This window comes from Canis lupus, chromosome 21 (assembly GCF_048164855.1).
Source record: "Canis lupus baileyi chromosome 21, mCanLup2.hap1, whole genome shotgun sequence".
Lineage (NCBI taxonomy): Eukaryota > Metazoa > Chordata > Mammalia > Carnivora > Canidae > Canis > Canis lupus.
Genome location: NC_132858.1, coordinates 46,161,356 through 46,188,700, shown reverse-complemented (window position 1 = coordinate 46,188,700; position 27,345 = coordinate 46,161,356). Strand labels below are relative to the sequence as shown.

Here is a 27,345-nt window from a genome sequence, read left to right as displayed (position 1 = left end):
TTACCTTAATCATTAAGGCTAATAATACTAAAAAAGGAGTATCTGTGGGTCACGAGACTTTATTCACTAAGAACACTTGCAAAGTAGAGGAGAAATGAAGGCAAGAGGAGACTTGGAAGAGAAGAGAAGATTTGACAAATTACTGGAGGGAGGATTTAAAACTGTGAGCACAAAATATATCTTCCCATAGACTATGAACTTGGCTTAGTTCTGAGAGCTGGTGGCTGCTATTTCTCACATTGATTGTTGAAATGTCAGCCGGTAAGCTACTGGACTCCACATCTGGAACTAATGATGTTCTATATGTTGGCTAACTGAGTTTAAATTAAAAAAAAAAAAGTCAGCTGACTTCAACACAATACTATGGCAACGCCTTCATTGCTGAAATGCTACTAAAGCTCTTGAAAACCTGAAAGTGGCACCAGGAAAAGCCAAGTGCCCACCAAAGGAGAACACAGTGACAATACCTAAGGGAAGGTCAGAAGATTTGGGAGGAATCTAACCTGGTCATTTGGCAGTTATCTTAGCAAGACTGTTCTCATCAGCAACAGCAGTATTTAAAAGGCATGATAAAGATGTCCATATGGGTCTTCATTTCCTATCTGATCTTTAATTAAATATATAATTAATGAGTACAAGACTACCCCCAACCTCCCAAACACACTCTCGAACACAGTCTTTTATTTGTTTAATTGTTGAGAAAGAAGAAATCTAATGTATGTGCGTTTGTTTTTCAATTCCAAATCATGAGGCAGGGGGAAGAGGATCCCACTCGACTTTCATGATCTAAGACAGGGTTAAGTCATGTCAATTCTAAAGGGGTTTTATAGGAATGATTTGCTTATAGAGCATGGCCTGAACTCTGGTTCTGTGGCCCATTAGCAGCAAACATTGTGGAAGAGACTTCCCATCTCAGGGAACTGACAGGTCTCCCAGGTAAGAGTCAACTCAATTGATACACTGATCATTCTTATTGGACCTGAATCTTTTTCGAGTCCTTTGGCAAAATGAAGTTAGCAGCTGTGGCCATGGTCTGAACTGTTGACAGTTCCTATTATAATAACACTACAACTTGAATGTGGCACACTCGACACTCTGCATGTGGGTGTTTCTGGTTTTGTTTTTTAATTTTAAGATGCATCGTAATATCTGTTCTTAGTATTTTACTATAAATATGAGATTTTTCTATTCTCCCTTTTATTTGGGTTCCCACTCAAGCTTTAGGAAACATTGACAGAGTAAAAGTTTTGCTCCAGAGTATCCTCAAAAGATTAAATTAAATGTACACAAGATGAACCGGCATTGAGATAAGAATTAAGTGGGGAATCTTTGTAATTGCCTGAATGGCTTATTCGTGGTGTGATCAGTGGGGACAGATCAGTGTCAAAAAAGGACACGAATCCTTTTTTGAACACAATATAGGCATCTGCCATCAACATATGTTTTGAAATTGCATCTGAATTATGAATTTGCACTACTGAAAAGCATATTGGTAAGCTCTGGATTATTTAGAAATTCTTTATTTCTCTATGGTACTATTTTGCCTCTACCACTCTGCTTTTACTTAACTAGAAGGTGGGATGAGGAAGACAGAAGAGGGAAGAGTCAATTTTGCAAAATATCAGCTCAAAGTTTGACTGGGCATGATGTTTAATCCAAAGTTGACTGGCTTCATCTGCGACTGGACAGAAACACCCAGTGATACAGAGAAGGTTCTCCCAGCTAAGTTCAAATAAACAAGATTCTCAGCACTAGATGCAATTTTCTTTGGGCAAGGGAAATGGAATTTGGAGAGATTCTTTTGGAAATGGATGGAGAATTTTCCACTTTGTTCCAAGTCCATCTTCCCCTTGGAAATCTATCACTTATGGTTAGTGACTGGTTTGTTTGTTTGGTTGATTGCTTATACAAATACTGATACTCACATATTAAAAGTATTTTTATATGAAGAGATAATACAGGCATATTGCCAACATTTTCATTGTCCGAAAGAGTGGAGGATTGAGGTAACTGTAGATGATTCTAGCAAAGGAACAAAAATGTCTTCAATCTTATCTGGAAAAGCCAGAAAATCTGAACATCTCTGCTTTATTACATATGACTTCAAAATTAAGAGTGTTAAAAAAAAACAAAACAACAAAAAAACAAAATTAAGAGTGTTGTTTTATTCATGTATTTGCCTCATGCACAAATGAATCCCTTACATATTCACTCACTCACTCACTCATTCACTCACTCAGCAAATCCTTTCAGGGACCTGCTCTGTGCCCAGCACTGGGCCATACCACCTGCTCTAATCCCTACTATAGAAGATGGGGAAATCATCACCCAGCCATCTGAATTCATGAAAATCCTTTCTTTTGGATTAACAAGAGCATTCTATAAATCTTGCCATCTATGGCACTAGCAACTGGCCATTGAAGAAGAAAGCCTAAGGTTTCCAGTAGGCGGGATGGTCAAGATAGAGCAATTACATAACGCTAAAGCCCTTGCCTGCTCTTGACTAGTCCTGCAGGCTTTTTTCTCCTTCTGGGAAACTGCTGCATTTGTCAGTGGCTTGAGGTGATCTCCTACAGTCCCTCCTTTTTGAGGACTGTTTGCATGCTCACATGCGTCCCCGAACAACTGAATTCACCCTTCATTGAAATAAGTTCTTATTTTCTCCTGAAAAGTAGCAGGTTTTTTGGTTTAACCTTTGAAGAAGGCCATTAGGTAGGTGCCAGGCACCGATCTAGATTTTAGGAATCTGAGAAATTTCTCATGACCCTAAATTTTGTTTTAAAACCACTTTGATTGGGCGCCCAGGTGGCTCAGTGGGTTAAACATCTGCCTTCAGCTCAGATCATGATCCTGAGGCTTGGGATTGAGTCTGAAGTCAGGCTCCCTGTTCAGTGGGGAGTCTGCTTCTCCCTTGGCCCACCTCCCGATCTTGCGCTCTCTCTCTCTCTCAAATAAATAAATAAAAATCTTTTAAAAATAATCAAATCAAATCACTTTGATTGTAAAAAAAAAAAAAAAAAGAAGCTGGTTATGATGCCTGCAGAAATCCAGTGTCAATCAGGTAGCCATCAGGGGGGTAGGTAGAGGTAGGTCCAATGGGACTTCTGGTCCCTAAGAAGATTAACGGAAACTGCTGTTTCTCACTGGAAACTAGGAAGGCCAGACATGCAGTGGGGAACACCCTTCAGTTTGTGCAGAATGATGTTCCTCCTCAGTGACCACGCCACTGTCATAAGACCTCTGTCATCTTGATCTCACTACCAGGATCTGTATGAATTCATTTTGTGGCAAACAAGGTCTCAGTTCCACCGTTCTCTCACAAAGTTCCCCCACTTCATCTATGAATGTATTGTAACTTTCCTATATAGAATATGAATTGGAATTTAAAGAATGCATATTTCGGCCCATGGTTAATTTGTAGCAAGGACATATTCCTTCAAGCCGCGGTGGCCTGGATTTCAATGTGTGGCTCCTCACTTGATTTTCAATGGTAGGGATGAAAATGTTTCTGAATATGATCTAATGGTCAAATTTCTGATTCTCTGCAAAGACTTTACATTTTTGTTTCAGTAATTGTTATATTTGTTCAGTAGGATGTTCCACGTACCCGATAGCAGAGACAAATTTTTAAGGATGAACTTGTAATATTCGTTATTCATCATCCTTCCCGTTCTCCCCAATGACTACAAATTAAACTCTGAGTACTATTTATTTTCTTTACAGCTACTAACACTGTGGAATTCCGAAAACATTATTTTTCCCTTCCAAAGAGGATCATAACTGTAGTGAAGCCATCATTTTGCAGAAAGACCAACTTTGTAAGATTTTATATGGCTTTGCCTAAGACTTTAAGTTTTAATACCAGCAAAAAAATACCTAGAATGTGGGGAAGTATTTCTGCTTCTGCCTGCTGATGCCAGATTAAGTGACTAAATCAGATTAATGTTATTTATTGCTTGGGAGAACACCTTTTCGTTTGACTCAGCCTTGGCCCTTAGAAGCTTTAGTAAACATCCCTAAATGAAGCCCTGGACCTATGAACTGTATATTTTATATTTCTTCCCAGATGGGAGGGGAAAAAAAAGCAATTGCAATGAGAGCAAAAAACCCTCCCAAATCGGAGACCAGTGATCTCCAATATTCTAGGTTCTTTGGAGCAATGGGAACCGGTGAAGGAAACGTTTGGCAATTGCTCAAGAAAAGTGCTGTGCATATTTAGCATTACCTAGTGCTATGAGTGCATCCAGCCTGCAAAGCTGAATTTAAATTAATATAAACAACAAAATAAGCATCTAAAAAAAAGAAAAGTGGGCAATGAAACCACTCCAAGCATGATTAAAGATGCATCTATTTATCACCACCCAGTTTCATGAGTCCAAGATGATTCATATGCTTTTTGTCAGGAGAATATCCATTGTTGTGGCAAAATTAAATGTATTTTGATACTTGCTTGCCATATTTATCTATTTGTTCAATCAGAAAAAAGTTGCCCTCATCACTCCAACATATATTACTTTTTCAATTTCCTCTGAGTAATGTTTTTATAATGTTCTTTAGGGTGAGACCACGGAGTTTCTCATTTCTCACAACAAAGACCATAACTCATTAGAATTATGCTGATGAGGTTTTCTCATAAAATTGCATCCTCATTTTCAGAGGTGACCAATCTGCACCCTTGCCCCTAACCATCGGGCAGGTGTGGATGGATATGATTGAAAAGGGCCACCACACTCTTCACTATTGTGGTTTCTTATAGTTTTGTGCTTCCTATTTTAAGTGCCCCTCAGTGTGTGTGTGTGTGTGTGTGTGTGTGTGTGTGTGTGTGTGTATTCTGGTACTTCAAAGGTGGTCCTGAAAAAATGTAATTTATCATGATAAATAAACCACCACTCTATTTCTCAACTGTCCCGTTCTAGGATCAATAATTTACAACTTATGCCAATGGTATGAATTTTGGAATTTTTAATTCCAAAAGCTACTTTTGACTTATAGCCTTATGAGGAGTATGTTTCACATATTCTGCGTGCCAGATGAAATCACCACCAACAGGTTTACTGAAGGTGGATGGAGATGTTTTTTATTCTAGAGCATCAAGGAAACCAGCAGTAGTTAAATGAACCTAGCAGGTGATACTCCTGTATTTTGATGAAATAAAGTGCAATATCTTCTTAAAAGAAAAAAGTGGATGCTACGTGTCCAGCAGCCACGTAGTTATGTTATAGAGGCAAGTTACACGTCACCTAGCCTTCTGTTGCTGATACTCTAGAGAAAACAAGTCAGCTTAACCTGTTGCTAGCAGTGTGGACAGAGGATTCAAAATCATCAGCCTGGCTGTCCACATGCTGGAGTGACCATGGGGTCCCAAGACACACGTGGTCAAGAGAACAAGATGGGAGGGGCAGGGCTTGCTGGCTGCACACTAAGTGCAGGGGCAGTGGCAAGCATTTAACATCCTTTATTACTTTCACTCCTTGCAGCAACCCTGAAACGTCAGAAGTTTAAAAAATTGAAGAAAGTGAGGTAAACCAACAAAGCCATTTTCATCAGGTATAGTCATGCTGGATGCTTAAAAGCATCTCCCCATAAAACTTCAATCTGTTAAACAGACTCTACTCTAGATCAGTCACCTTACGTGGATTAAAATATCTATGGGTAAGGGGCCCGTGATATTTATGGAAAGGCTGCCTTATTGGCAGGCACGGTATCAGGCACTCATTCCCCGGGTGCTGAAAGCAGTTTCACTCAGAAGAAAGCCAAGCTTTGAAGCAGCCAGAGCTGCCCTCGAATCCAGACTCTTCCTGTGTAGCCCTGAGAAGCTGGTTAACCCATGTTTGCTCAGCTGTCACTTAGAGATACTAGGGCAAGATCAATGAAATGAAATGATGAATTTATGTAAAATGCTTATCGAATAGCTATTAGCTTATATGAAATGCTCTATTCATTCACTCCACAAATTTCATTATGATGTTATGCTTCCTGTGGGCCAGGTGTCATCCTAGCCGCTTGGGATACATTGATGAATAAGACGAAAAGTTTAAAATTATTATCAGAGCACAGCACTTAAGAGCGATCTCTGATAGCAGACAAAACTGAGTTTGGATCCTGCCCATTTGGAGCTGGGTGATCTTGCAAGTTTGTTAATCTGTACAATAGGGTTACACCTATTATTCCATGGTTGTGGGAAAGGTGAAATGAAATAATAGAATATATTGAATGTTACGCACTCTGGTATGTAGAAAGCGCTCAGTAGATGGCAGGAATTTATGAATTTTATTATTGTTAATACTAAGCCCTCTAACAACCCTGAGAGGAAGCTACTATTATCCCTGGAGCTGAGCTAGACGAGCTGCCTTGCCTGGGGTCCCAGAGCTTCTTGGGGACAGTGTCTACCTTGAAAGTCTGTGCTCTTTCCCATGCATGCCTTCCATATGAGCATGTGGACGTGTCCACCTCTGTAACTCTGAGAGGCCAGGTTATTGTGAATATCTATTGATAAGCATCAGAGCTCGGGAGGGTGTCACGTGTCTTCTTTGTGTATTGGGGTGGTGCTTGATGGATGCCATTCACTTCTAAGTATAAAGCTGTATCACATCTTGACTTTGCTGTCATCCTGAATGCTCCATCTTATGACATCTTCTCAGGACCTACTTGTATTGTTATTTTTACAAGATGGAAAAGCTTGGTTGATGAGATGATTTAACAATTTGGAGCAATGTTCTATGCTAACGTATCAAATTCAAGTGGATCGTGCAAAGGCCTACCTCCATACGTTTGAACTCGAACCTGGCTCCTCCTACTGTTCTGAGTTGTGACTTTTCCGTTCCTACCTATTTTCTGATCTATTCTCATTTCACTCTTATTGGCCTGTGAGTTGAGGACATGCTGTTCACGTCTTTAAGAAGAATGTATTGTGTCAACAACTCACCGGCCACCAAGAAAGTTGGGTCCAGTGAACATTTATTTGGAAGTCGAGTTGCATCTCACATGTGAATTTGATGTATCCCCTCTTTAGTAATGTTCTGCTTACCCATAAAAATGGTTCGCTGAAAAAACTGGTGTTGCTCTAGGGAGACTAAATTCAGTACTTCCTCTCCTTTCTCGCCCTCAGACTCTAAACAAGTTTAATTTTCACTCTCTAGTTGGGAAAACAGAGACATAAATAGCTTTCGCTTCCACCCTTGACTTTTTACTAAAATCTAATTACTAAAAAGAGAGTCATGATCCACAGCCCAGTGTACGGTCTTTCTGATACAGGATTTGGTTAAGATTATTTATTAAATAAATAACATACTTCCTCAGTTATAAGACTCCCACATTTTTTCTATTTTTAATACTTGTGAAATCAGGTTGCCCTAATAATTGATGTATCTGTTTAATGTGGTAGTATTTCCTTCCATTCTGAAAAAAAGCTGTTTTTAAATTGATGGTATAACTTAGTATCAGTAGTTTCTTGACTCATAATACAGTATTAGATCTCTTTTTCTTTGGAAGGGCTTACTTCCTTAGAGGGTCAGCTTCCAAAGGGAAGGATATAGAAATGTATGGTGCCTTGCCACTCTGGGAACTTCTTCATTTCCAAAATCATTTTGTTGTGTGATACTACAATAAAACCAGGATTCGCTGAGATCGAGTTTACTATGTAACTCTGAAAGGCTCACTTCGGTGAGCGCCCATATGAAACACATACCATGCACTCTTCCTGCCTGGCTCGGATGCTTGGTGACCTACAGTCCCCTGGACTCTGATGCCTTGAGGATGATTTTCCCAGGAAAGATAAAGTGGAGACTTGAGGTCATCTTTTTCAAGATTATCTCACTGCTTTAGAGACTTTCCTGAACTCCTTCAGTTCTCTTGATCAGCAAAAATAATGATGGTGAGAATATTGATTAAAGTAACATATTTATTTGGCAAGCTTTTTATAGTTTTCAAGTGTGTGTGTGTTTATATATTTTCAGGGTTGATCGGGCAAGAATTATGGTTCCCATTTGCAGATGGGGCAAGGATGTTTCCGGAGTTAGTGACCTGTCTAACAGAGCATCCAGGAAATGAACCTAGGTCTTTAACCCCAAGAAAGTGAGGGTGGTATGGGACGAAGCATGTGGAGTTTGGGCTCAGATCTCGGTTCCGCCAGTTCCTAAAGGTGTCATCCCCAAAGTGTGCTCCTCTGTACAGCTGGCGTAATCAAACTAGGGTCAAGTCTTCTGGCAGGATCACAGATGATACCAGCCCCATGGTGAAGGCTCAGTGCCTGGGAGCATAATTAGGTTATATAATTATAATTAATAATATACTATATAATTATAATTAATTCCATTATTCTCTTCTAGAAATCACTTAGCCTGAAGGAATGTTCAACTAAAACTTAGTAGTGCTCTTCTAAGAACTAACACGGTTTTAGAACTTGGCACATGAAATGAGCTCCATGAGCACCGGATAGTGATAGTATTTAGCCGTCAGAGTGCACCAACTGCGAACCCTGCTAGTCAAAGATGTGAGAAGTCAGACCCGTTCTGAGGGAACTGTCTATGAACAGTGCCTTGTAAATATGACCTGTTTAGAATTAAAGCTGTTTATTAGGCTACTTCATCAGTTAATCAGCCCCTCTCCTATTTACCTAGAAAGGATGTGCCCAGTCTCCATTCAGGAACCTACACAAGAACACATTTCCTTATTCCCAGGAAAATGAAATACTCATAGATGAAGAATTAAAAAGAAAAAAGAAAAGAAAAGCAGTGGCTAGATGAAAAAAAAAAAAAAAGTAACAACACTACAATCCAAAATTCTGCTTTACATAAGAGAGACCTTAGTTTTCTCTGGCTCAATCTACAAGACAAATCCCCTAAAACGAGATTTTTTTAAAAAAATTGCGTATTTCTGGCCAACTGCGCACGACAGGTTGTACCGAAGAGTGGAGGGAGGAAGAAGGATCTCAGAGGGTGCTTTATTTCTGGTTCAAGCTGGCCAGCCCTTTGGGCGGCTGGCATTCAGGGGATTAGCCCTCTCGTTTTAGAAGTGGGGGATGAAAAAATAAAAAAATTAAAAAAATTAAAAACTAAAAAAAGAAATAAAAATTAAAGTTAAAAATTAAAGTTAAAAAAATTAAAAATTAAAAAAAAGACTGGGTGACGGGCACTGAGGTGGGCACTTGACGGGATGAGCACTGGGTGTTATTCTATATGCTGGCAAATTGAACACCAATAAAAATAAATTTATTTAAAGAATTTTAAAAAAATTAAAAATTAAAAAAAAGATTTGGGGGGAGGCCTGGAGGAGCCCCGGGGGCGAGGCTTGGCGGGGCGTGGCTTGGCGATGGGGGGCGTGGCTTGGCTAACGGGGCGGGGCTAGGAGGGGCGGGGCGGGCTGGGCTAGGAGGGGCGTGGCTTGGTGGGGAGGGGCGTGGCTTGGCTAACGGGCGGGGCTGGGCTGGGCGAGGCGTGGCTTGGCAAGGAGGGGCGTGGCTTGGCTCACAGGGGCGGGGCTAGGAGGGGCGGGACTAGGAGGGCGGGGCTAGGAGGGGCGGGGCGGGGTTAGGAGGGGCGAGGCGGGGCTAGGAGGGGCGTGGCTTGGTGGGGAGGGGCGTGGCTTGGCTAACGGGCGGGGCGGGGCTGGGCAGGGCGAGGCGGGAGCGGGGCTGGGCGAGGCGGGGCTTGGCAAGGAGGGGCGAGGCTAGGAGGGCGTGGCTGGGAGGCGGGGCGGGGCTAGGAGGGGCGGGGCGGGGCGAGGCGCCTCTGGCCGGGCCGGCAGGTGCAGGCTGAGCGGCTGGCGGCTGGCGGCCGGGGCGCGGCACCCACCCGCTTCTGCTTGCGCGCCCTCTGGGCCCGAGCCCCGGGCGTCCCTCGGGTCACCGCGGAAATCCGCGTCCCGCGAAATCCCTGCGGTGCGCAGGGCCCGGCCGGGTCGCCCCCTCCCCCTCCCCTCCCCCCGCCCGGGTCGGTGGTTCGGGCCCCGACGCTCCCCGCGCTCGCGCTCCCGGGGGCCGGGAGGGGCTGCTCCTCCGCGCGGACGGGAACCCGGCGCCCGCCCTGCCGCGCTCGACTCCCCGAGATGCGGGCCGGGCAGGAGGCCGGGGCGAGCGGGTCCGGGAGTCCAGCCCCCCCGCCCCCCGCCCCACCTCGCCCAGGATGGAGCTCACCCCCCCAACCCTGGTTCGCGCACCGCCCCGGGCTGGGGGTGGGGGGCTGGTTCATGGCCAAGGCGCACACTTAGGGAAACGGGGCTTTAATGCAATGGCCTGTCGTGAAATGAGGAAATCAAGCTCTCAATCGGGCTCAGAGGGGGAATTTGGTATGTTAGTGGAAAGATTGAGGTTGTTTATTGTTGTTATTGTTTCATCTTTATTACTCAGATGAAGCCAGGGTAAAATTTTTATAATATTACTAACCCCATGAACATTTATTTCCCAGTCTCTAGAAAGAGCTGATTTAAAAAGTGTTTTAGAAATGCGGTTAAGGGGCGCCTGGTGGCTCAGTCGGTTGAGCCTCCGACTCTCTGTGGAGGCTCAGATCAGGGCCTCAGGGTCCTGAGCTGGAGCCTCCTGTGTGGCCTGCCCTGGTGTGCAGCCTGCTTGGGATTCTCTCTCTCTCTCTCCCTCTGCCTTTCTTTGCCGCCCCCCCCCCCAAGCCTTGCATGCACGGGGGTGCTCCCTCTGTCTTAAAAAATGCCATTAACAGAATGCTTATTTGATATGTATTCTACTGCACGTGATCGAATTTTTACACCTTTTTAAACACTTGCCATAATGATATTTGCAAATGAGAAAATAAAATCTTTTGTCAGACTGTTTTGAGTTTTGGTTTAGCAAACATGGCCAAAACCACAACCTAAATAGATTGTTCTATTCGTATTTGGGGAAAAACAGATACCATCTCTGAATTTTTAGGACCCTACTCTGAATTTTCAGCAAACATGTTTAATTCTTAGTTATGCAAAAGATCTAAACAATATGCTCTGTTTTTGTATTAAAAGTGGCAGCTTTTTAAAAAGATACCATCTTTTTTTTTTTTAAAGATTTTATTTATTTATTCATGAGAGACACAGAGAGACAGAGAGAGAGGGGCAGAGATACAGGCAGAGGGAGAAGCAGGCTCCATGCAGGGAGCCCGACATGGGACTCAATTCCCGGGTCTCCAGGATCATGCCCTGGGCTGAAGGCAGCAGCTAAACCACTGGCCACCTGGGCTGCCCAAAAGATAACACTTTTTAGTAAAGATGCAAAATTTGCATGACAGGAATTACCAACGTTGTCATAGTATCACCTTGGGGGAGGGGGCAAGAGGAGAAGGTGTCAAGGCCTCAGTTGTATCAGTCATATTTTATTTCTTTAAAAATAAGCAAGACAACTGAAGCTTATAGGGAAAAATGTTAACATCTTAACATTTATGTTACAGTTACATTAACGTGGTTGAACAAGGATCCTTTTGTATTTTTTGGTAAAATATTTTATTATTAATTATTATTTTTATTATTTATCAACATTTATTATATTATCAATATTAATATATAAATATTATTACTTTATTTTTGGTGAAATATTATTACTATTTTATTAGTATTATTTTATTAGGCGTGGAGCCCAATGTAGGGGTTGAATTCAAGACGGTGAGACCAAGACCTGAGCTGAAATCAAGAGCTGGATGCTTAACTGACTGAACCAGGTGTCCCTGTAAAAAAAATTTTTTTACACATTTCATGTGTTTCATTATAAAAAATAAAACAAGGGGTGCCTGGGTGCCTCAGTGGGTTAAGCATCAGTCTTGGGCTCAGGGTCTTGGGATTGAGCGCTGTGTTGGGCTCCCTGCTGAGTGGGGAAGCCTGCTTCTCTCTCTCCTCCTGCCCCTTCCCCACCCCATGCTTGCTCACTCTCTCTCTCTCTCAAATATATAAATAAATAAAATCTTTAGCAAAATAAAAGTGTATATGTGAAATTCCCTAAATTCCTGATCAACTGACTTCAGCTGGATGTGTTTAAAGCACCTTACTTGCTCTGGTCTCATTGTCAGAGTTACACACTACCTCCTTTGCCCGGGGTTTGAAATCAGTTTTACAAATGTGGGCAGCTATGGCTTTATTTGTTCTCCTATGCAGAGCTAATAAAACTCACAGAGAGGTTCAATGGATACTTACTGAAAAAATGAATTATATCTCAATTCTTTGGCTGAGATTTGTATTTATTATAACTTCACTTTCGTCTATCTTGTAGTGACTTTCTCTAAAAGATTCTCATCTTTTTATTTAAATTAGGTGTTGAATTACTTTAGCAACCCATAGTTCAGGGTCAATTATTGGCTTTTCATTCTAAAAAGAAGAGCTATAACATGAATTTATTGATAAATTAACACAATGTATTAAATACTTATGACCACAGGCCTTGTGCTGAGCACATGTCTGCTACAATTATGTTTAAACGCTCCACAAAGTATGTGAGATGTCTTATCATTCCCATCTTTACTGATGAGGAACAGGGGTCCAGAAAAGTTCTGTAACTTTATCCAAGGCCAAACAGCTAGAAATGTGTTCCAATCAGACCTGTTTCCTTCAAAGTCCAGACTCTTAGCTGCTCTTCTAGAGATGCTATTTAACTTTTGATTGTTATAATTCAGAGGAATGTTTGAATGTGAGCATCATGCTTCTTCAGTTCTAAGACACATATGTTTCTCACATTTAAAAGTTGTGAGAATAGGATGCTCTTCTATTTGCTGTGTACAGATGTGGGGCTGGTGATGATCCTGCCTTGGCAACTGCCCTTCTGCAGCCCGGGGCTGCTGAATAGAGGCGACTCACCATCCATGGTTTTGCATAGTCAAGGGTGTACTTTCTAAGCTATAATGTGTAGGCTACTATGAGTATGAGCAGATTGCTTTTCTTTGATTGTGGCCTGTGGTCCTTTCAGAAGGCAGCTCCTGCCTACTGCAAATCCTTTTGTCTTGCCAAAGCAGCTCTGCTCAGCTACTATTTATTCATACAATGCTGTGTGTATTCTTAAGTAATGAATTGAATGGGTAAGTCCTTTTAATTTTTCTCTTATTTATTTAATTTTTATTTTTAAAAGATTTTAATTTATTTATTCACAAGAGATATGGAGAGAGAGGCAGAGACACAAAATGAGGAGAAGCAGGGAACGGGACTTGATCCCAGACCCCGGGATCACGACCTGAGCCAAAGGCAGATGCTCAACCACTAAGCCACTCACGTGCCCCTCTCCTTTTTTATACATTAAAAAAAGTAATGTGGTTTAGTTGATTTTTTTTTTTTTTTACTTGACTGGCTCTTTAAGGATGGGAAGGACTTTGGCTTGACTTGTTGCCACTTAAGAAAATGTCACAGCGGTTGAGAACTAATTTCATCAGGAAACATTCTGAGCTTCAGTTAAAATGTAAAATGCTTTCCTTCGCCCCAGGATAAAATGAAATTTCATTTGCTTTTACTTTTCTGCAATAATGCCAATAAGGAGATATTGCCAGGGGCAATAGGGAAGCCAGTTCTATAGCTGAACAAATCGATGGGAAATCTACTTGCCAAATCCTGAGCATACCCACTGAACAAACGTTAAGAACACACACACACACACACACACACACACACACGCCTACTGCATTATCCAGGGTAAGGATAAGATTTCCCTAAATTAACTTAATGTTCTGCTGCTAGGGTTCTCAAAATCTCAAACTCCTCACACACACAGTGGGTTTGTGTGTGCAGTGTGAACTGAAAACACACAGAGCCTCTTAATAAGAACAGCATATACTGAGTGTTAGCATTATTGCACTATGACTATGTGTCTAACTACGCACTAAGCTCTTTAATCCTAGAAGCTGGTTCCCTTTCTATCCTCATTTTTCTTTTTAAGGTTATTTATTTATTTATTTGAGAGAGAGAGAGAGATTGAGAAAGAGAGAGCACGAATGGAGGCAAGGGCAGAGGGAGAAGTAGATTCGTCGCTGAGCAGGGAGCCCAACACGGGGCTGGATCGTAGGAACCCGGGATCATGACCTGAGCCGAAGTCAGACACTTAACCAACTGAGCCCCCCAGGCGCCCTTTACTCCTTTTTTCAGATGAGGAAATTAAGGCACAAGGGAGGTAAATCAATTGCCTGAGGTCTCACAGCTGATGAACTGCTGCCTGATTCCAGAGCCCATTCTTTTTGCTTGTATGCTGTACTGCCTCTTGCTATCTATCCAAATCAAAGATAGGTTTCCAGAAAATGCTAAACAGAACTCTAAACCATGATGATGATGATGATGATGATGATGATAATTCTGCAGCCACTTATTATTACTGAGTCTTTAACTGTATACTTAAGTACTATGGTAGCCTTTTTATACATCTTACCTCACTTAATCTTCATAATCTAGGGACTTGGATTTTATTGTCCTCACTTCATAGCAAAATTGAAGCTCAGAGAGCTCAAGTAATTTGTTTAAGGCCACAGAGCTAGTTAGTTATTGGCTGACTTGGGATTCAAACAGGTCTATAGCTAGTGCTCATTCCCTTGTCTGGCTTCCACACTCATACATGTTCCTGGTTTGGTAAGCAAAGGGAACTAGAATGTTGTTCTCAGCACTGTGATAGTCATTATAAATCACATGATCATGAATTACCAATAGGAAACTTGCTACCTTCCATGTCAGAGTGAAGTTGGGTATGTCATCACTTTAAAACATTTGAATATGAGTAAGACATGTGTGTTGCAACTTTAGAATATAGTATTTCCATTAAAATTAATCACTCTTTGGGATAGTGTTTGACTTTCGAATTAACTGCAAATGAATGGCAGAGTCAGAAAGGTAAAATAATGACTGAACTGGTTAGGAAACAAAAAGAAGAGAAAACGAAAGTCCTTAAATACATGGAGATTTCTCATCCCTTTACATTTTCAAGACAAGGAAGCAAAACTGCAAGTCCCAGCGGGGTGGGCTTTCTTCCTGTTGAGATTGGGGCATGTCTCCCTCCCTGTGTGGGGTGGGCATCCGCCCTGCTGTGTAGGAAGACCTAGAAACACTTGCCCTGAGACCATGAGCCACTGGCCCCAGGGTCTTTTCACAGAGGTTGCCTTTAACTTTGAGGATGAGGCTCTGGTTTAGAAAGGTTAAGTCATTCATTGCTCCAAGGTCTGGAATTAGAAAATGGAGAGCTTGAACCCTATCCTAGGCAGGTCTGTATTGTCAGGGCTCTTTACTGGGTAATCCCAACTTGGTTTCCAAGTAGGAGAGAGAGGGAGGGGTGCAGAGAGAGAGAATCTTAGCAGTGGGGAGCAAGAATCAGGGCACCCCCACTGGTACCTCCTTTACAGCCCCACCTCCCAAAGTATCAGTGAGGTAAACGTGCTTTTTCAAACCCAGGTTTAGATTTTTAATGTTATTACTTCTGGGCAGACTTTCAAATGTAAAAAAATAGTTGATGTCAAGAACTCAAATGAAAGAATCTATAAATATATTAAGAGTTTTCTCTTTGTACCTTTTCTGGGAAAGCTCTGTGGAGATTTTTTAAGGAATTGAAAAAGGGCTAGATAAAGTAATTCTAGTTTACACGGTTTTTTGAGCAAGGCTAATTATATTAACCTGATTCCAATGTAGTCTTATTTTTTTGTTACGGCATTAATACAAGCAAAAGGAACACGTACACATACACGCACGCAACACACAGCACACACACACACTAAATAATTTCTGCCCTTTTTTGGTGTAATTTGGCCACTTTATAAGTTTCACCCAAGGATCTTTGTGTCAAGAAGTGCAGAGGATGCACTTTTTTTCTGGGAAGATGATTGTGTTTATATTATAACACACGCACACATACAGTGCTACAGGAACATGGCCAATTCATCTATTTTGGAAATGTGAGCGCCTTGGTCTTCTCTGGCACTAGGAGGGCATGATGCCATTGGATATGTTTCTAAAACTCTCAGACAAGACCTCATGAGTGGGCAATAGCAATTCCTCTGTGATGTAATTTTTTTTCACTCGAGGAGGTTTGTGCACCATCGAATCAATACCATAGCACATTTTCTAAAACAAAAGAATTTGAAAATAAATTCGACTCTTATTCTATATATGCGGAGTGCCAACGAAGCTTTTCATCTGGAGCTCATTTTCCTGTGGGTACTACTCATGGGCCAGGAGAGCTGGCCCTAGGATTGGACCCAGCAGAGGCCAAACAGAGCAAAAAGGCTGCAACTCTAGCCCCTGAGAAGGGGATGGATTTGTAACTGGCAAAATGACCGACCATTAAATCACCGGAAGAATAAACTGCTAATAATTCCTTCTCATCAATAAAGCATTTTCTCCATCACAAATTCTCAAGCGGTGGGGCAGAGTGGTACATTTTACTGGGACGCTGGAACAGAAAAATCAGAGGGAAATACACATGGGTGGTGGATAAGCTTTTTATCTTGAACTCTTCAAATTTACATCTCAAGGGCCAGCCGCCTGGCAGGAACGAATCGGAGTGTTCTATTTCGGGCATAACTCTAGGAAGCAGCTTCCAGGACCGACCTGATCTGAGTATGAGTTATAGATATTATAGCCAACTTTTCCTCCACGCCAAAACCCCGTCCCTCCAGAAATCTTAATAGGCTTTTGAGAGCCTCCATTTAGAGCCGGCTGCATAAAATGATCCTTTGATGAAAAGGGATTGGAACAAGGGTTAAAGCCGACATTGAAAGGTGACTGTGGAGGGCACGGTGTTCATACAACCGTCCTTTAATATGTGTGGTGTGCACCTGTGATAAGATGATTCATTACCTGGGGCTGCTCTTTGACAAGCTCCATCGTTCAGCCCTCGGGGTTCTGACGGGACAATCCTGCACCCGCCCAGGAAATATAACAAGGTCAGCTTTTTTTTCCCCCTGAGACGTAGATTGAGATGGTTTAGCTTATAATGCATCTCTGTTTACTCTTTATGTAAAATAAAAACAGGGTTCAAGGCGTCGCAATGCCTGTTCTCCACGGAGCAGGCCAAGCAGGGATGTGGGAACTCACTGCTGAGTAAGGAGGTCTGGGAGGAAAAATCCTGGAGAAGCTGCAAGCTCCGTGTGCCTCGTGTTCCATCCTCAGCAATGGCCACATTGGAGGTCAAGGTGCCCTGGCCCTGAGGGGCTGTGTCAAGCCTTCGAGTGGAGGGTGATTCTGATTCCCTCGGGTTTTAATGCCGCTTTGCTTGTCACGCAGCTTTTCGCTTTCCTGGGGTCTTAGGGGGGGGAGGCCCCCTCATCTGAAGCTCGGTCAGCATCCTGGGGACCTCAGGACCAGCATCCTCGTCACGACAAGGGCACAGGAGTGGTGTAAGGGAGTGGGCATGCTGCCCATGACATGAGGAAGGCTTGCGGGCCCCCTCCCCCCCACGGGCTGAAGTAAACCTGCAGGTGTACAAGAACTGGCCGGGCTTCCAGAAGAATCTGCAAGAGGCCCTCACCCCTTCCCTGGGCTGCTCTTACAAGACTACACTGGTCCCTCCCATCACATCCCCACCCACTGAGAAATGGGCTTGCTTAGGGCTGCTTTAGAAATCTTAACAGCGATTAGGGAAGGAAGATGACCAGTTTCCCCCATGGTCCAAGTTTCAAAAGAATGAATAAATAAAATAGCAAAATGGAAACTTTTATTTTTAAAATTTACCTTTAAAAAAAAAGCAAGCAAGCAAACAAGCAAGCAAGCCCCGTCATGAAAAGTATTTCCTTCACTTAAGGTCAGAACACGAGCCATTGTACAGAAATGAAAACAAAATAAAACTTAGACCTTCCAGGAGAAGGGGAAAAAAATCTTGCTTCTAAGATATAGAAACACCTCCCAACCCCTCTCCTATTCTTGACATTGCTAGTAAACATTATTTATTCGCCTCGAATGGATGCGGTTACATATCACTGTCATGCAAAAGAAATTCATTTCCTTTCCGAGTTCAATCTGCCATAAAAATTCACTCTTGTTCCCATCTCCCACTCACCTGTCCTTGTGCATTAGTAACTAGTTGACCCGTGACCCCCTGAAGACTGGAGAGGGCATTGCCAAAGGCCTGTGAGCTTGCTACGGAGCCCATGGCTACTGCCGCTGCAGCCTGACTTGCTAGTGGATTATTAACCAGCTGCAAAGAGAGAAAAGATTAGGGTGAAACCACCAAGAGAGGCATCGGCACAGCACACGGATAAGACATTCACATGGGGGAAGGGCCTTCTCCCTCCAACTGGCTCATGCAAAGGGCCCAGACCCATGGGAGGGAGCCTGGCACACATGCCCTTGGAAGCTGTGGGCTCTTGGGATGGTTGGACCCGAGGCTGGGAAGAGAAAAGTCTCCCCCAACCCTGGGCTGCTTAGTGGAGCCCCAGGGGAGAGCGAGGTGGGTCCCGGGGGTTCGGTGGGCAGGTAGGGTCTTGCCAGATGGACCAGTGATTTTGGAGAAGTCCCTGGATTTTGTCCTCCAGCCTAAATAAAACTCTGGGGAAATGTCTCTTTTCCTTGAGGTGAGCGGACGGAATGGGGATTCAAATAGGTTGGGAGTAGGAGTAGAGGGGAGGACCAGATTTTAAGGATTTCTGCAAATGAATCCATCATTTTTATTTGTGAATTGAAGTTTCCTTTCGGGTGGTTGGATAAGGCAGATGCCTCGCCTCACTTTCTTCTCCAAGGAAGAAGAAAACCAAAGTTGGTAGTAATGGAAAGCTCCGGTCCCTGTGCTCTTAGAGGAGGAGTCTAGGGTTGGGACGTTTGGGGGGTGGGGTATGGGCAGAGGGGGGCTCACGCCGATCACGGCATTCAAGGCCAATGAGGAAGGTCCTTTGGTGAATGGCCAGGTGGACATCTCTCTGTTTGCTGTTTAACTAATATGTGGCCTTCCCTCGGTCTCTTTCCTAGGACAAAAGTGAAATCGGGAGGAGAATTTGACTTGGGTAGAGGGAACCTACTCAAGGAGGAGGTTATAGCTGCCAAAACCTGTTTTTCCATGGAGACCAATTCAATATTCTTTATCCTGCCAATTTTCCACGCCACAGGTTTTCAGGCCTTCTGACCACGAGGCAGGAGAGTAGCTTGAACTAAAATCTGCATTTAGGTTAATGACTAGATATAAATTCAAGAAACATTTAAACTATTTTCACAGTATTGGTTTTGATACATGAATTTCATTTGTATTTATTCTAGGGTGTTATTTTTTCCCATATAGTTCCTCTCAAGTACAACGATTGTTGTGTATAATAATGCATTTTTCCATCACCAGTTCCCACATCCATGAAATTCCTGCATTTTAGCAAAAGCCTGCCAAGACTAAGACTTGGTGGGGAAAAAAAATTAATGCCAGACTTAATTCTGGTCCCGGAAGCTCTTCTTCTACTTTCTCCATTCTCTTCTTTCTTTTCCTCCTTCCCTCTTTCTTTCCCTCCAAATATATCTGATAGCTTCATTCCTTTGGAAATTTGCCTAGAGTTTTATAACATCTGATGAGGACAGGAATGCTAATTGTCAGAGAAAACACCAAAAGGGAGAGGAATTTAGTACTTTTTTTTTTTTTCATTAACGTGATATCCTTATCTCTTTGGTTTCTTTTTTCATCTACAACCACATTTCACGTAACTAGTTCTACAGAAATCCCATTGACCCAGCATATTTTTTTTAAGAAGCAAAAATCCATCTTGGACTTATTACTTTATGTGTCTTTTGCCTTTATCTCTCTCTCCTAAAAGACAGGAATGATTTTCCTTTTTTAAGGAGAAAAAAAAATTCTCATTCATCAGCCTCAAAGAAACCCTGTCTTATCCCAGATTACCACCATGGGATTTAAATTTCAGGTTGGCCCTGGTCTTGTTTTTTTATTTTTATAGTGTAGATGAAGCAAATAGTGGTGGATGGTCAGTGAAAACTCTCCCTGTTTTGTGGTTGACTATCTTAGGTGAAAGAGTTTGTATTGTGTGACTTTTCACTCTTGAAATGAGGAGATCTTTGGGACTACCTCCCCTAAACTGCCAGGACAGATGCTGCCTATCGATGTCTTAGCCCACGTGCCAGCTGCTGCGTTTATACTTCTTTTATGCAATACACGTTAAAACCACAATGGAAACCCACCCCCCCATCCCAGGTTCACAGAGATCCCAAAATAAACTTCGTAATCTCAAAGAAAACGAAATCGTGTACAGTTTGTTGCTAGTGTTGAATATGCAAAATTTGTCCACGAATTTTCGGTGAAAAAATTTAAATCAGCACGTGCAGAATGTTTTCTGAAAAAGATAGACAGTGATTCCCATTTAATGAAGTGAAAATATTTTCAGAAGTTGTAAGACATTTCCCTAACATCTAGGTCAATCAAAAGTTCAAATGGCTAATTACGGATTTACTTTGGATATAGTGGTATACTGGAGAAATCCTTACATTTAGGATGGGAGTGTATTGTTCAGCTATAGGGCCCATTTATATGTTGTAGGTTGCATTATATAAAGGATAAACTATGGTTCTGAATATGAAACAAAATAGCTACCTAAGAGCAGACTCTAAGCCTTCCTGTTACGGGGCCGGGAACAGGTATACTTGTACTGCTCTGGAAAGTTGCTGAAGCAAACACAAATGTACAGATTTTATTGATTTTTCATGTTTATTTCCTCGATATCCTTGTCCTAGCTTCTTCCCTTTGCTGCCTTTCCTTCTTCATGGAACAAATGCCACCTCGATGACTCATTATTTCCCTAGGTCTTTGGGAAAGGCAAGGTGGGGGGGGGCTCTGGGGAGATGCCTCTCTGGCTCCTGAAAGTAGGGCTAGAACCTAAGGCGAGGGGTTGTGGGTACACACAGACAGTGGGTACGAGTCAATCTGCGCACTGACAGCATTTCAGGTGGACCATTGGTGGTGGTGATGGATGCAGCTTCATAAATATCTCTGGGCTTTTCTGTCTGTGACTGCCAAGGCAGGGATGTAATATGCATCGAGATATGTGGCAGGGAGGGGGAGGGAATGGTCAGGAAACCATAAGTGTTCCCTTCATCACCTCGGGTCATGTCACTCTGTATTGTCCCCAGTCATGTCATATTAGCAGTGTTCCTATCAGTACTTCTTCTTGATTGGAGACTCAGGGTAGATTTCGACAGCGAGGAGTCCAGGCACAATAAATGTACATAATGAGCATGTTGACATTCTGGGACCGATTGGATATTTTGAAGTTGCTGCCAAGTTTACGCCTTCAGATCCTTCATTGCCAATATACCTAAGTAGCAAAGGATGGCCCAAATGAAGTCTGATTGTATTACATACTTGCATTTTCGACGCCAAACTCAAAAGTCATGCTGAATTCTGGTGCAGGCTTGTTTGTAAGTGTGGAAGCTCCCCAAGCAAGGATTTGCAGAGCCCTAGAGTTCTCACATTACCTCCATATGGATTCTGGGCCTTGAATACATCAAGCTATCATTCTATAATTCACAGATAGTCTAAAAACCTCCTAATGGAAAGACTAATTTCTTAAGATGATCCCCTGCCTTCCCCCAATTTTAGAGAACATAATGGAATAATTTTTAAAAATAATTTTGTACCAGTTAAGGAAGGCTCCAGAGCCCTGTCTGTCCATGGGGGAGGGCATTGGCTCTGAAACCAGACTGTCTTTGCTTATGAGTTTAAGTAAATCATGCCTCATTGTCTCATGGATCAAATGAGTGTAAAGATGGTACCATCCACACAGTTGTGATGAGGATGAAATACTTGGCATATATCATGTATGTAAATGCTGGTTATCATTCTCACAGTTCGTATTGTGCATGAGGATTTTTTACTCATCATTATTTCAGAATTAGAACTCACCTTTACAAATATCTTCTCTCTTTGGAAATAATGTAGACACAGGCAACTGTATTCTCTATTTTGATATTTTAACTGTATTCTCCAATGTTATTTGACTTATTTTTAAAGAGTAGCTTGAAGGAAGCTACTAGCTAGATAACATGATTATTAGGTGAGGCGAGTTTCATGACTTAAAAGACATATGAGCCACTTAAAAATATTTCAGACTGGAGGACATCAAAAAGAACTCTGATAACTTGGTTTTCCCTACTTATCTCGGGCTTCTCATAGTTGGTTATTTATGGAGAAATCTATGGAGAAAGCAGTGTTTTGACGCCAAGGCCAGGGTTGGTCATGACAGACCAGAGAAAGGAGATTTCCTTTCTACCATATCCTTGTAAGGACACCCTTTTTGGAGTTTAATTCCTGCCTCATCTCAAAACATGGTGAATGAATCTATCCCATGCTTGCTGATTTGAGAGTGAACGCATGCAGGAAGACTTGTATAAACTTTTCCTTAGGATTCACAATGGTTTATTTCTATACCTACATACCAAGATGGATAGCGGGTGCTCATATCATAATGAGAAAAAAAATCCATATTCCCATATCTACAGTGCTTTGTGCACATCTTTGTTATCTGGGAACACTAAATGGTGATGAGAAGAAAAACTCTGATAGAGTCTCTTTCAGGAGCACTGGATGATGTCATATGTATGACACCATATAAATGTCACCACAAATTATGTCACTACATGAAGGAAGGGCCTTTCTCCAGTACTTGCCCCATCTTCTCTTTCTCTGAAAGACTCATAACCTACAGCCTGGTAAAGAATTCAGGTTTCTTTAATCTGAGCATTAGCAGTCACAATACTTTTCATGAGAAATCACTAATTACAACATTCTATTATTATGAATCTTAACTATGAAAATATGGCAGCATGATGAGGCAACTTACCTATGGTGTTCTATTCTATGTCTATGCCTTTATTCCAAGAGGGACTTGTGAATGCAGCAGGCTCAAAACCTTTCTTTGGAGCATAATTGCCCATGATCTATAGTTTTATCATTTTCCTCATGCGCTATGTGGATTTCATAGAGTATGGATTTTGGAGAAGCTCTTTTTGCTACTAACTTTTCAATTTAAAACCCTAAAATGGTGGCACCATTTGTTTTTAAATGAGGATGTTCATAAATGCATTCATCACAGTTCATTCCCATGTAAGGTCCGAATGACTTGCAGTGGCTGCCTAGACATAAGAGGGCAAATGTAGCTTCCCTAGTTCATTTACGTGCATTAGGTCCTTGATACTGTAGATGTGAAACATGTGTCTCTTGGTCCCTTGAGATTCTTTTAAAAATCAATGCTTCCACTAACTACCCTCAAGTCTTCTCTGAAAGGTCAAGGAAATACCAGTAGATCCATGTTGGAATGTTGGCCATATTTATCTCAACAACCTATTTGATGTGGGTTTTATCCTACTAGGCTTTCCCCCTAGGTCTCATGATTGTTATGTAATACAAACATAACAGTTAGAAATCAGTTTTGTGAGTTTTAATATCAAGCCCAACTCTGCCATTTGCTCTCTGCCCACTTCCCAGCAGAGATGGTGATGTGCTAGATGCTGACCGTCCAACTCTCTGCCCATCAGAAGTCTCCAGCTGGAGTGCCTGAGGTTTGCAGTGATGACCCAGGCACAACCACATCTTAAAAATATCTTTTGTTCATCGATGTCAAATCACATGGATTCCACTACTTTTTGTAGGATAAATTTTATTTTATTTTTATTTTCTGACAAAAATGTAAGTATAGTAACTTCCTAATAATGTTCTAATAACCAGCCATATTTAGTAACAGAGGAATTTTTAAAGTGTCCTAATGTCTGAGGTTGGGTTCCCCAGAAATAGGATGAGGAAGGGAAGGATTCTGATCCTATAGGGGCTGCGGACTGTGACTGAAGCTTCAGAGCTGTCCCACCCTAAGACAAGGAAGCTGGATGGTCTCAATCAGCACCTGACAGTCCTGGTTGAGAGACAGCCCCTGGGGTCAAGGGAGGGTTGGAAATCAAATCCTTGGCACTGTTGGCTCTTTGGTCTCAGGAGAAAATGCATACTGGAGCCTGAGGGATGGAGGAAGAGCTACAGGTGCTGGCTGTGGAAAGCCCCTCACCCTGAGGAGGGTGGAGGCAACTCACAGAAAAGAGTGAATCCAGGGACCTAGGTGGAACATTATCGTTTTCTGCTACAGCTCAAACATCACTTCTTTTCACTCATTAACGTCTTCCATTTGCTCTCAAACATTGATTCAGTACCCACTATGTTGTGGGCACAGTATGAGGGGACAGTGTGATGACCAGCTGACCTGTTCCCTACTATCATGGGACTTTACACAGGAAAAAGAGACTTTGGTGGAGAGAGGAGGGAAGTGGAAAAAGATGAGCTGGCTAAGGAGCAGTATCCAGATCTGGAGATAGTGGTAGTCTGGGGTGGGGCCCTTGAGAGATGTGGGGTTGTCCAAAGAGAACTGGAAGGCGGTGCTCTGAGTCTTTGACCTGTAGGTTCTCAGAGTTGCACAGAAACGTGCCTGGCAATAGATGAGCCATTCTACCTGAAAGGATTAAGAGGCTGAATTCTGAAACTGGATTGCCTGGGTTCTAATTCTGAGGCTGCTCATAACCAGCTGGTAACTAGCAGTACCTTCCTGTTACAGTCTGAAGAGCAGTACCTTCCTGTTACAGTCTGAAGGTTTGTGCCCTCTCCCCTCCTAGCTCATATGCTGAAATCTTAACCCTCAAAGCTTTTGGTATTGGGAGGAGAGGTTTTTGGGAGGTGCTTACATCATGAGGGTGAAGCCCTCATGAATGGGATTAGTGCCCCATAAAAGAGGCCCTGTAGAAATCCCTAGTCCTTTCCCTCACATGAGGACACGGTGAGAAGGTGCTATGAACTGAGAAGAGGCCTCTTACCAGAAACTGACCATGCTAGTGCCTCACTTTTGGGCTTCACAGTGGCCAGATCTGTGAGAAATAAATTTCTGTGGTTTACGAGCCGCTCAGCCTGTGGTCTTTCATCGGAGCAGCCAAACGGACTGACACACTTTCTGTGTCCAGGCTTCTTCAGTTTTAGTAAAGTAGGAATATTAATGGTGGTCATGACTTCACAGGGTTGTTGTGCAAAATAACCCAAGTTAGCATATGCAAAACACTGGAGGAATTCCTGACACACGGTAAGCATTATCTAGGTCTTGCTGTAAGAATTTTGACTCCTTCTAGGAACTTCATGCTGTTGTAGGATTGGATCCCCTCTGGCTCTCACTGTCTCTTCCAGGGCAGACACAGTGGCCCTTTGGCAGATGCTCAACTATGTCAGGATGTTTGCATTTGCTGGCTCTGTGTCTGCAGCTCTCTTTGCTATCCACATATCTCTTCTCACAGGCCACCTCCTGGGGACACCTATCTTGACCACCCTAACAGAAAGAAAGGCATTCCCTTTCTTTCAGAGATGTACACCAAGACATGTATAAGGAAATATATGACGTCAGGGATTTGTTTCTACATAATCCATGGTAGGGTGGGGAGAAGGGTGAGAAAGAGAAGGCGGTTTTGGGTTGAGCATGTGGAAGCTGAGTGGTAGACATATACTGTTGTTTTACTATTTGTTCTACATTTGTATATACTTGCAATTTCCCATGATAAAGTTTTTGAAAATTCCTATTCATTCCCCATCTAGTCTTCTCGCTTGCTTACCTTGTAGCACTAATAGAGTCTAATATTCTCATTTGTTTATTCCCCTCATCACCCTCTCTAGAATATAGATTTCGGTTTCTTCTACAGCTCCAGGCACCCAGGGGGCCCTGAAATAACGTTTATCGAATGAACAAAAGAAATGAGTCAAGATTATGTGGGCCTGCCCAGGACCTTGGGTGGAGTTTGGCCCTTTAATATATATAGAAAAGAGTAAAAATTTGGGAGGTGAATTTGTCTAAGACTTCTCTTTTTAAATACAGCACCATACTTTATCGTCTCTCACATCATGCTGGCTGGACCAGCCAAAGCCTCAAATGTGGGATGCAGTCCTGAGATTCCTGAATGATCCCTGATGTGTCCTCCATCCTGTGAGTCAGCACTTACAGACTCCTCTCAGTGGCTGAGGCAGATTCCTGCAAGGAATCCCAGGATCCTCCAGGATATAAAACTCAATAATGGTAGCGTCTAAAGGTGAGGACCCAGCCATTCCCTGGATACCTTGCACCCAAAGCCCCTGATATCCCTAGAAATTGCATGCCTGGAACTAAATGTGGACAGGGCTGAGTGGAGGGCTTAATATTTAGGTTTGGTGTTACCTGGGAGCTGCAGGATAAGGAGGCAGGCAAGGAAACTTTTATATTTTAATTGTTGGGCCGTGGTGTTGGAAATGAAACCGCATGTTGGGAGTCAGCATCCCCAGCCCAGCCTCCTGGGAGCAAAGCCTATTGTGGATAATAGCATGGGTGGGAACAGAAGGGGGCTGTTCCCCATGTGAGGGTTGACCTATCTGTCCCTGGACACAAGCAATGCTGCTTTGAGGATAGGTGATAGGGAGTGGATCAGTTAAGGAGAGGTACATTCCCCCTTTGTGTGGTCTCACTGTGGCAGGACTTCACAAAGTGTTGGGCCACCTGGGCATTTAGATGGTTAATGGCTCTGAAAGGTCCTGGGTGCAGAGGCAGAAGTAAGTCTCTACTTGGATGGCTTCACAAACCCTGGACATCATTGCGGGTGGACAGAGGGGACTCTGCAAGCACACGAGGATGCCCTAGAGAGTATTCTAGAAGTACGCTCAAGGGAGAGGTAGATCCTGCAGGGGGCCTGGGGGCAGGTAATGCAAGATGATCAGTAGCTCTATAAGGAGGGAGCTGGGTCACTTGAGAAAGGGAAGGAAATAAACCAGTGTGGCCATCACACTGTGATTTAGTGGCAACCACTATGAAGTTCTTTAGAGGGATGCATTTCTTTTTTATTTTTAAATTTACTGATAAAATAGTCAAGCCCAGAGTTGAGGGGAAACAAAACAAAACAAAACACTAGCTTTTAACTCAACCCAATACATTTGATTTTGAAGCAGAGAGGTCAGCATTATGGAAACATACCAACTCTAAATCAGATTTTATCCAAGTTATGTGTAGCCCAATACTGTGTTACCACAAGCTTACACATCTCATTTCCTTTTCTGTCTAGTCCTCCATTTAATAACCTGAAAATCTATCTTTTTATTGAGTTTCATGCTATTTTCTTACTTACATACAATACTGCTACTCTTACCAATTGCCTATTGTCATGGCACATTAGTTAGGTGAATTTGTTGATATTTCAAAATTACTCTTTCTGTATTTTTTATTCTATCATCCAGTTTAAACAAGTGATCGGGAGCATTCCTGTGATGAAAGAAGCTATACTTATTTTTTTTTAAGAATAAATTGCTGCCACAGTACAGTAGTTGGTATTATTCTGGCTTCTAGTTATGGTAATGTACAGTTCACTCTGTCCCTGCCCGTCCCTAATTTACTTCCAGTGCTCCCCACATCAAAGAAGGACAAGGCATGGTTTGCCCTATGTGGCCTCCAG

General features: G+C 42.6%; 1 protein-coding gene across 4 annotated transcripts in view; it reads right to left on the bottom strand.

The window, feature by feature from the left end:
• The window catches only part of POU6F2 (POU class 6 homeobox 2), a 476,258-nt gene that overhangs the window by 35,338 nt on the left and 413,575 nt on the right, over nucleotides 1–27,345 (bottom strand). For 3 of the 4 annotated variants that reach the window (XM_072791624.1, XM_072791626.1, XM_072791627.1), the window contains one exon: nucleotides 17,939–18,076. The exons of the other annotated variant lie outside the window; for it this stretch is intronic. In XM_072791624.1, coding sequence (XP_072647725.1) covers nucleotides 17,939–18,076 — 138 coding nt within the window. The remainder of the gene's footprint in view (nucleotides 1–17,938; nucleotides 18,077–27,345) is intronic. 4 annotated transcript variants of the gene reach the window in all.